The following is an 11,554-nucleotide window of genomic DNA, read 5'->3' on the forward strand; positions in this document are numbered from 1 at the left end:
TAGGTTAGCATCTGCGATGCACTTGTTGCTCTATCTGTTTCATCAACAAAAAATACAGTTCTGGGTGTACGGAAAGCGTTGTATTACACTGGATGTCTTGTTATTATGTTTATGTCTTCAACATCAACATAAAAATAACTACTTCGTTATTTATTATGTCAAAATGATTATTAAATGGAAAAAAATCCGATCATAAATTCATGAACAAAAGGTCACGATTTCGTGAACTGAACGATTTATGAAAACCGTGACCAAGTTCCTGAAATTATGAATAATAAACCTCGTATTCCTGAAACTATTTGTGTTTTCTAAAAACCAGTTCGCCCCGAATATCTACATGGCGTTACATTCGAATGTTAGGTAGGGTTACTGTTGTTTTTCTCTGGACATGTTTAGTTTTTGTTGTGATTCTTGTTCATGATTTGGGAATACACAGTCGACAGTCAAACGTTGCTCATGATTTCAAGAGCTTATTCGCAATTCTAGTAAATTCTCATGACGTTAGCGGGATTAAAGTTTATGATTTCAACATCTTAGTCGTGATGTTCGCAATTTCCATTCACGTTATCGTGATATTTTAGTCATGAGCAGAGTGATTCATGTTCATGATTTTAGGATCTTTGTCACGATTTTAAATATTTTTGTCACAAGCTATGTGATTTATGTTCATGATTTCAGGATCTTAGTCGCGTTTTTTGTAACTTCTGTTCATGTTATCGTGATATTTTAGTCATGAACAGAGCAGTTCATGTTCATGATTTTAGGATCTTAGTCACGATTTTATATATTTTTGTCACTAGTTGTGTGATTTGTGTTCATGATTTTAGGATCTTAGTCACGATTTTCGTAATTTCTGTTCATGTTATCATGATATTTTATTTTAGAGCTTACTTTCAAAGAGTAATGTAACTAATATTCATGATATCAGCAGTTTTATCATGGTATTCGTAAATTCTCTTCGCCTTATCGTGATCTTATATTTTGGTTACTAACGGTCAATATGAACTGGATCACTAAAATAAGACTCAATCGCGAACCAGATGTTCTGTGAACCATATCACGCACACTATTTGGGGTTCTCAGTGCAGTTTTCGTTTTCTGTCCAGACATCACAATGTTCGAGGTTCTGATAGTTTATTATATCTACTGCTCATACCTATTACTGGTCGCTAGCAGCTGGATATTTCATAAAAAAGTGCATGAAATTATTAGGAATATCTGCTAAATATCACAAACGCGCAAATAGATACTAGATAGATCGTAAATTATGTACTAGGAACCAGGAACCAGTTCACGAATACATGAATAATATTTTATGATTTCGTGAATTTTTTTTACGAAAACGTATGATAAGTTGTGACTATTACACTAGGTATCATGAATCAATTCACGAATACATGAATAATTTTTCATGATTTCGTGAACTGTTTCACGAGCACGGATATTGGATCGTAACTAATATATTAGGAATCATGAACCAGTTCACGAATACATGAATAATATTTCAAGATTTCATGAATTATTTCACAAGTACGAATATTGAATTGTGACTAATATGTTGGGAATCATGAACCAGTTCACGAATACATAAATAATATTTTATGATTTCGTGAACCTTTTCACAAAATCAAATAATAAGTTGTGACTATTATACTAAGTATCGCTTCGCGAATGCATGAATAATATTTCATGATGTCGTGAACTATTTTACGAGCACGGACATTGGATCATAACTAATATATTAGGAATCATGAACCAGTTCACGAATGCATTAATAAAATTTGATGATTTTGTGAACCATTTCACGAGTATGGATCGTGACTAATATATTAGGGATCATGAATTAGTTCACTAGTATTGAATGGATTCATGAATAAAATTCCGAATTTCGTTAAATAGTTCACGAAAAATAACCAGAATATTTTGAATTTGTGAACTATTGTTCTTATAACTGAAAAAAAGTCATGAGTCAACCTTTGGTTTTATGAATAATGTTCATAAAGTTGTGAACTAGTTCTTGGTGGAAACCGTGACTGAAGCTCATAAAACAAAAACAATTATTTCCACAAATGAAAGCGTTATGCGGGCGTTACCGAAGGGCAATTGAACATAATTATAAAAGCCATGATTTTTGGTCATGGTCCTGTTTTCGTAACGTAAAAACGTGATTGTTCTAGAATTCATGGCACTTTATTCACGATTTTGGGAACAATTTTTTTCCGTGAGAAACAAAACGCTTGACGTTATCATGTTGGGCCGCATGGTAGAATCCTTATCACTGCATGTTATTCAATGCCAACGCCGCGACGATCACGTTCGAAGGTAGATCTTCTATGGAAAAAACGGATGTTAGTCTGACCTATGTTGCTGCTAGAGACCACGGAATCTTCTGCATCTCTACAAGTACCACGGGAAAGGTGAATTTAATTACAATTGGAAAGCATTTTTCGAGCAATGCTGATGTCCCAGCGGATCAAGAGCATTGCATACACAGGACATTTTGTAGGTAAAAAAAACTTGTCACGGAAAATTTGAATTTTCATGACGTAATATTAACCAATTTACAATCCTGTAGCATTGCAAAACATCTATAAACTTGGAGTTATCCATGGGTGATTAATCTTTTAGGGTTTGTTGGAAAACAGTGAAGATGTCGTAACTTGAGGTTAGCGTTCCGACTAATTTTGAGGCTTAGTACTTGGCGTGGCAAGATATTACCCCACTACCACTTGTTCATTTTACCCTCTAAGACATTTTATTTTCACAGCCGTTCTGATTGAGTCATTTTGTCCTGATCCCTATTTATTGCAGTGAAATATCTGCAAGATGTTCAATTACTATGTCGTAACACCATTTTCAGAACGCATAAAGAACGCAATTTCATCTGGACAAGATGGCGCCAGCATTCAATCAGCTTCTAAACAATTCAAGGTTCCGTTCGACACATTACGTGCTCGTGTGAAATGGAATTGCCCGTCATCAATGAAAGCGCATCAGATATTTCGCGTGAGTTAACAATGTAATAATTTAAGATGTTGTTGAAGTAGGTAATCGAAAAAACGTGATCGAAAAAAGGAAGAAAAAGAAATTAAAAAAATTGATTCGAAGCGCAAACGTGATCGTCACACAGCTAGGCTCCAAGTTAGCCGAAATGTACAACTTCAATTCCACACTCTGGCGACGACGAACACATCGAAAAAGTCATTTTCAAGTGCAAAACCAGACGCAGCTGCTGAAAAAAGCTGTTTTGTCAGCATTTCCTTCCGCGGTTTCATGATTTTTCACATCATTTGCCACTTTCTCATTTTCTTACTAATTGACGTCATTTATTATTTAACTCATTGATTTTTATTCAGTATTCATACTCTTCAAATAAAAGTTGAACCGCTGATGTTCCAGGTGTGTACATGGTTTTATTTAACCAAAAATATAGTGACCTATCGACTCAATCATATACCATGAGATTATAAATAGAGGTGCAGCGTATCTGTATGGACGATACAATCATGATGTTGCTTGTTTGGAATGCAAGCATCGACTGACTCTGTATCGTCTGTATCGTCCATACAGTACAATAAGCGGTAAACGCTATGGAATTTCTGCAATCCTCACACTGTTAACCCTTTATAAGATAATAGTAACTATATTGCCACCAACAATATATATTTTTAACGGATCGATAAAATAATAGAATGAAATAGGTTTTTATTTATAGCAAACACATGGCTACTGAAAGTACTCTCCCCAGCAGCAATTTGAGCGGGTGTTCTTTTTAGTTAAAATTGAAGCCACTGTAGAGGAATCTCACGAATATCCGTCCGAAAATCTTCAAAGCCATCTTCATCGACCATCTTATATTCCAATGAAACATTGCAGGTTTCACCGGCATGGAAGGCTAAACATTTTCCACGGTCAATAAAATTGTTTTGACTCAAGTGCAATTTTTTTGGAAGGGCGTGGACGATTCTACGTGCATTAATTTCAAATTTGTATTGTTCGGTTACTCTATTTTATACAGCAAAACTATCTGAGAACGAGTTACAGGGCATGAATACTTCTTAACGATAATATATACACTGAACAAAAATGTTGTGTTATTTTTCACAACAAAATGTTTAACATTTTAATTGCATTTTTTTTTTATTTTTTTTTTATTTTTTTAGCCTAAGGAGAAAAAAACATTTAAATGTGATTCCATGATGAAGAACTTATAGGTAAAAAAGTTTTTCTAACAATAACTTTATACATATTTTTAATTTTCATACTAATTGACACACTGTAATTTTATTACAGAATATAATTCTAACTATCATTCTAAATCAAAATGCATTTAACAAATATCTTCCAAAATGCGATAGTTTTCGAGATATTTGAAATTGCTGCAACAAAAAACCAATAATTCGTATAATTATTCCCTTTTTAAAAGATATTGGCGTTTTCTCATCATAAAATGTCAACAATCTATTGTTTATAGTTTGAAGCCGAAAGTTACATTTCAAAAAAAAAATTTGCTATGATCGTTTTGATTTAAAGTGGCATTTAGAATCAAATTTAAAAATAAAAATGTATTTTTGACTGCAAATAGTAGGGGAGCCCGTGGTTAGTTGGCAGTTGAGGTAAGTTAGCGGAATCCCATTTTATCCGTTTCTATTAGACATATAACGTTGCCTCTCGTTGTGTATTATGTTATGTGTTATGTGAAACCCGTTATCCAATGTGTTTTTGTTACAAAACATGTTTTCGAGAATATGAAGTAAATTTTCTAAATTTTATACACTTTGTGTTAGAAAGTGTTATTGTCAGAAAACCTTTTTTACCGAAAAGTTCTTCATCATGCTTATAATCTTATTTAAAATGTTTCTTTTCTCCTTAGGCTTTCGTTGTCCAAATATAAAATTTCAAAAAATGGGGTTTTTGCAATTCTATTTTTTCTTCAATCAATTCCGTCCAATTGATCCAATTTATTTTTATTTCTATTAGTTCTTTTAAAAAATAACTTGTCCATTTTTAGATTTTTCGTAGTTATTTTATTTTTATCTTTTTATTCCATTCTTGTACATTATCATTTCTTCTATTTTGAAATATTTTTAGCATTTTCCTATTTTCTTGCGTTCATGCTTTCCACTTTTTAAATTTGCTACTAATATTTCAAACATTTTGCATAATTTTTATTTTTACGTTTAACTCCCTCATTTTTATATTTGTTTATTGTCGTCTTGTTTTTATATTTTTTGTTGTATTCATTATTCATTATTTTGCCATTTTTACTGTTTTCCATGTTCATGATGTTTTATTGTTCATTTTGTTATTTACCCGTTTTTCATTATTTGAGCGCATTGCTTTCCGCTCATTGTGTTAATTTTCTTTCTCGGTGGTTTAGCCATGCCGTCGTCGCTAGAGCTCTGATTTTCGCTGTTAGTTGTTTGGTGTTTTGTGTTTTCGAGCATGACTTTGGTATAGCTCTTTCTTATTCATTCCTTCCTTAAGTATGTTAACTATTGGCTTAGGGATAGGGTGGGATATTGTTTGTTCGGTATTTATTTTTAGACCGGCTGTCTGCGTTGTATGAACAAATGTCGAAGGCTGTTTGGTGGTGTTGGCTGAAGTAGATGAGTTTTCTTTAACTGTTTTGGCACTTGTCTTAGGGACCATCCGTAAATGACGTAGCATTTTTGAGCGATTTTTAGCACCCCCCTCCCCCATCGTAGCATTTCGTCACAAACTTCTAAATACCCCCCCTGGTAATTACGTAGCTTGACGGTAACTCTACCCCCCTTGTCCCCGCAAAATAAAAAAAAAGCGATGATTGTTAATCTCTAGCTACGTAGCATGACAAAACCCCCTATCCCCCTGTCGTCACACATCATCACAAAATACAAAACTCCCCCCTCCCCCATATAATGCTACGTCATTTATGGATGGTCCCTTACCGTAGTGTGCCGTCTTTCTACAGAACTGACACGTGGGCGTCTGCCCAAGTTATATGCATGGGGTTCTTTGTATGTAGTTAAAACCCTGAGATGATCTGCCCCCGAAAGTCAAGTACAACAGTATAGGTTGGTTCACCCGCATTCGCACCACCCGAACACCGTTGAGAATGCCAGGAAAAGTTTCTCCAAGTGTCGTTCGTGACGGATTCTACTTGTCCCACTTCGACATGAATCTTGAAATATAATCCGTGCTAGTACAAAGTGCCAAATCATGTAGGCGAATTTCTGTCAGATCAAGGTCCGTATACACGGGGACCTTGGTTCGTTTTTTGATTTGCATATTGCATATTGCTCTTCACGACGAATCTTTCTGCCTAAGTTAAGGAGTTGAACGTTATTAATACAACTTGTCTCGTATGATGTAGTTGTATGTGTCACACTTCTGTAAGCACAAGTTCCATTTTCACCTTGATCTGGAACGGTTGGAACGCGCACTGTTGGCCCAAGACGGGTCTGCGAAAAGGCAATCGCGATTGTGTTCTCCTGTAATGAGTGAAATTTATTTTGCGGTTCACTTATTTCACTCGTAATGGAGGGCAGTAAAACTTTGCTGTGTCGACATGTTACACGTCCACGTTAAAGCTGCGCGATGCGTGTGATATTTTTTTTTGTGTATGCTGTTCGCAAGCGGTGCGCTTTTTGAGTTCTGATCTGTACGAGATGCTGAAGCGGACTGGGAAGGGGGAGTCAGTTTTGGGGATTTTTTTCGTTACGTTGTATATGAAAGGTCCCTTTCCAGAAAAAGAAAAAGTTTTTAAATTCTGACTGTATCCCATAAATTTCATTTATAAACAAAGTGAAACAGTCACTAACACACAGTTATGTGGATCGATCTCCGATCGGTTCGATTTGCTTTTCGTTTGTCCGCTGTTTCGGTTCAACAAAACCGATCGCACGGGAAGATAGGAATTTCGGCTGGCTACCAACGTACACTATACATTCTGCGCCGCTGCCTTCTTCCGAACCGAACGTTGGAGTAATGAACAATCAACAAAGAAAAAAAAACAGAAACGTTAGCAATGTAACAGAGAGAAAAAACTGCAAACCACAGAATCCAATCGATTATATCAGTGTATTAGCTTACAACCACCTGAATGAAGACAGGCTGCTTCAGTGGCGTTTTTGTTTTCTCCGGATTTTCGCCACCTTTACACCTTTAATGGGTGGACATGGTCATTGATAGGGATGGGAAAAAAATCAATGAAGTCTGGACGAAGAACCACTGCCAGTGGGAAAAGAAATCACGTGGTCTCTACCATTCTCATGCCCCGAAGGGACAGGTGAAATGATGAATGCATCAACGCACGATGGGAAAAAAAATCTCAGCTGGCGCTGATTGAACCGTAGCCCTTTAATCTAGATCTGTTCCTGCGGTTTACTCGTGTGGAAGTGGTTGGAGTTTCATTCATTAAGAAATGGCAGCCAGCTACGATCAAGTGCCTTACCGTTCGTTCATTGAGGCTGCGAAATTAAATTTGATACACGAACTGTTCGAGTCTGTTGAGCTCGCCTAATGTAATTCGACATGACAGATACGCATTGTTTTGATCTTCGAAATGTTTCTGTTTTCACACACTTTAGAAGTTCAACTTGTGTTCTACATGCCATTGATACTGATGCAAACCATGAGAATGATACTGATATCCAATCTTCTCTGTCCCTTTTCAGATGCGGCGTAGATCTAGAATGAAGGTTCTGAAAATTTTGCAGTCATTCTCGCAAGGTAGGTGTAGATTTCAACGTCCCCTGTATGCAGGTAATCATTATACCGCTTTTTTATTTTCAGGGACATTTATAGCATTTGTACTGCTGCTTTTGTACTGTGGGCGGAGTCTAGCAGAACCTGGCGTAAGTATATTACAATTGGCTACACTGTTTCCAGATCTGACCGTTATCTTTCGAGCAGTATTTAGACTTTGATAACCTGCCGGAGACTAATTTCACGTGCGCTGGAAAAGTAATCGGTGGATACTATGCCGACCTGGAAGCATCCTGCCAAATGTTCCATGTATGTACCATCGGACAAGGCGATGAACCGATGGACATCAAGTTCCTCTGCCTCAACGGCACGGTTTTCGATCAGGAAACACGTGTTTGCGAACGCGTGGACGAAGTCGATTGCACCAAGTCGGAAAGGTTCTATTATTTGAATCTCGAACTGTACGGAAATACTATCATTCCGGCCCCGGAGGGTAAGGCATCCTATCGCAGCTTCGTAGGTTACAAAATTAAACAATAGTGTTTTTTTTTTTTGCAGAGAGCAGTTCAGAGGATGCTTCCAGTAGTGCCAGTAGTCCATCGTCAACGACTAGCACAACGACTACAACGACGACAACAACAACCAGAAGGCCAACAATGACAACGCCATCGCGTAGATTTGTCTTTAACAATAGTAAAGGAACTCCAGTTGGGCCATCTAGCACTCCAACCACTCCAAACCATTCCTATTTGTCTTCCACCTCGAAGACACCGGAGGAGGATGAAGAATACGAATATGATGATGACTACGAAGAGAAGGGCGATCCGAGCGGTGGTAATCATCAACTACCAACAATCGAAGATGATGGATCCTTTTCGCCTCAGCAGTTTACGCTGCAACAACAAAGCCAGAAAAATCAACCAAAACCGGAAGACCCCGCCAAACCTGGCAATAAACCGGCCGTGTCCTTCCAACAGCAACATTTCCAAAATGGCGGAACGCTGGCTGTGACCAACTCGCATGTGACTGTCACCACGCACACTACTAGCAATAATTCCAGTAGTCCCAAGAAAAGCTCCCAGCAGTTCAATTTGTCGCAGAAGGAGAAAATAGTGCTCGAGCATCAGAAAGCCCAGCAACAGCAAGCTTTCCTCCAGCAACAGATGATCGCAAAGCAACACGAAGAACTGCAGAAGAAACAGCAGGAAGCTGCTGTTCAACAGCAGCAGAAGGCTATTCAGCAGCAGCAGATGCAGGTACAACAGCACGAATCCGAGATCAAGAATCATCAGGCGCTGCTGATTTTGCATCAACAGAAAATTGCACGCCAGCAGCAGAAACAAACTCCTACCACAACGAGACCTCCGATTTACAACCCGTACATCACTATTAATCCTCAACAGCAGCAGCAAACTCATGCACCAAAGAGAATCCCGCTATTGCCGGCGGCATCCCCCCTCGGATCATCATCGCAGTCCCAAGAAATGCAACATCACCAACAACCGCCTAGTGCGTCGCAGCTGGCACCTTTTCGACTGCGTGCTCAAGGCTTCAGACTTCCCTCCCAACAACGGCCTGACATGTACGAACAGGAGGATCGTTTCGAAGGATATCGAAGGCAGCCACCCCCACAGGTAGGACGACACGAGGTACACAGAATAATATCCAACTTCAATTATTATTGAATAACCCACTTCTCCCACCACCCTCAACATTCCGATCAAAATTCGCGTTTGATTTCTTGCTACATTTCAGGTCTCCTTGCATCTACCCTTTGAAGACTACCGGCACCAGAAAGACATATCGCTCGAGTTCGACACTGAGGAGGAAGACCTCACCCAAATCCCTCAGCACAAGGAACTCAAACGATCCGATCCACCGTTCCACAGTTCGATCCATGGTAACAACACACCACCGCCACCTACCGTCAAAACGCAGGCCGGAAAGCAGGCCACGGCCGCAACAGCGGATGCTGCAATGAAACCTAGCGAGTCCAAACCAGTGACCGCGGCATCTCCGGAACCGAGCAGTTTCCAGGACGATAACGTTGAGTACGATGACTACGAAGACTACAGCTCCGAAGTGGCCCCGGAACCAGCCAAGAATCCTAGTTTAGATAATGTTAAGTCAAACACAAATAGCGAAATTGTAGTGGCAAGCAAGCGCTCCGGGGAAGATCAGCTCAGCACTCACTTGGCTAGCACCGGTGGCCTTACTAGTAAGTCAAGCAATCCAAGTAGCAGTAGTAGTAGTAGTATTAGTAGCAGTGTCAGCAGTAGTAGCAATAACTCTAAGAATAAAAACAACACTAGTAGATTTATCATCAATAACGAACACCACAAGAGTCCAACCAGTTCGTACAGTCGAGGTCGCCTCGATCTCCTGCACGACAGCCGATCATCCGCAGTACCTCGAACGCGGCCGAACTACTACGTTCAGTCACCAAAGGTGATCGTCACGACTAGCACCTCCATTCGGGACAACAATGGGCGGACAATCAACTATTCCGTCAGTAGCAGCAATCGGTCTGCGACATCGACGACCGCTTCGAGCCAGCTGACAGCCGCCAAAGGCCAATCTGAGTCCACTCGAGCTTACGATGAGTACAAGGAGGACGATGTCCGGTCGGATCCGTTCTTTCTTGATGTACCAAAAGTAGGAACCAGTGCCTCCGGACGGACGAAACGACAGACGCCGGTTCAGCGGAAACGGAAGAAACAGTTCGTGTATATTGTTCCTCGATTTATGTGACAAAACCTTCCCAAAAAAAGCATACAGAACATTCCCGATATGATATTTCAACGAAACTACCAAGAAACGCCAACAAGATTGACCCTAGTTATTAATGTAGGAAAAAAGTAATGTTGTTCAAATATTCCGTGTAAATATACTGAGCTTCAAGCAACACACAAATCACGATGATATAAAAATACTCAATTACTTTTAGTATCGGTTAAAAAGACACGTTTCCTTTAAGCTCCAAATTTGTACATTAAACATGCAAACGTGCGATTGTGTCGTAAGTTTGGGTTTCTGGAACGGTTTTCTCTAAACAATGAAAGTTTGTAAAAATAAATTTGTATAACATTATTTTAATCTGAATCTTAATTAGCTAATTTAATTCTTAAAATTTCTCGATCTAATGATTAAGTCCTGTACAGAACATAAATAAGCTAAATCACTGTAAGCAACATTTAAGCAAACAAACGTGTATGAACAAGTTATGAACATTTGACGGTAACGAGCATGAGCATTGAAGATAAATCGAACACCTAAACTGGAGTCTGTATACAATAAAAATGTATGTTAGACAAACTCTGAGCAAGACAACGGCGGATACCCCGGTATTGCATAGCAACACGACAATACGATTGGCAGTTAAGTGGGCTCTGTTTTTTGGTAGTCTCAAATGATCCAAAATTCAATTTCTGCTGCTGTTCTTGTTCTATGAGTTTTTCTTATGTATATAACTACTTTGACCTAAACTATTTGTGTAAAGATTTGTTGTTAAGAGAATAAAGCAACAATAATGTCTACAGTTGTATATTGAAATGAAAGATTTAATAAACCATAGTTCTCTCGATGACAGCCACATTTTACAACAGAAAGAACACTGAAACGGAAATTGAGCATAGTGCTAATTATAACAACAGTACATTCCCCCTTAATGCCCCATGTCTGTTCAAAGATACTAAATTCTGTGATAGATTGTTAATAGCTTCAGTTGAGTTATTGAAAAATAGCGCGAACTTTAAAGATTTAAAAAAGCGTATCACCCTACATGTTTAAATTGTTTCACTCAACCGTCTCCCAAGATTAGATTGTTTCATAAATTCCGGCGCATAAATTGCGCCTGATTTCCATG

At 38.6% G+C, this 11,554-nt stretch overlaps 1 protein-coding gene across 26 annotated transcripts in view; it reads left to right on the forward strand.

The window, feature by feature from the left end:
* Positions 1-11,233, forward strand: part of LOC131693868 (uncharacterized) — a 293,335-nt gene extending 282,102 nt beyond the window's left edge. For 24 of the 26 annotated variants that reach the window (XM_058982095.1, XM_058982092.1, XM_058982113.1 and 21 more), the window contains 5 exons: positions 7,659-7,713; positions 7,777-7,838; positions 7,897-8,182; positions 8,248-9,338; positions 9,445-11,233. In XM_058982095.1, coding sequence (XP_058838078.1) covers positions 7,659-7,713; positions 7,777-7,838; positions 7,897-8,182; positions 8,248-9,338; positions 9,445-10,440 — 2,490 coding nt within the window. In that variant the 3' untranslated portion in view covers positions 10,441-11,233. Of the gene's footprint in view, positions 1-7,442; positions 7,506-7,658; positions 7,714-7,776; positions 7,839-7,896; positions 8,183-8,247; positions 9,339-9,444 lie in introns of those variants that run through there. The other 2 variants (XM_058982117.1, XM_058982114.1) reach the window with 2 other exon arrangements.
* The last annotated feature ends 321 nt before the right edge of the window (positions 11,234-11,554 follow it).

The sequence above is a fragment of the Topomyia yanbarensis genome, chromosome 3 (assembly GCF_030247195.1).
Source record: "Topomyia yanbarensis strain Yona2022 chromosome 3, ASM3024719v1, whole genome shotgun sequence".
Lineage (NCBI taxonomy): Eukaryota > Metazoa > Arthropoda > Insecta > Diptera > Culicidae > Topomyia > Topomyia yanbarensis.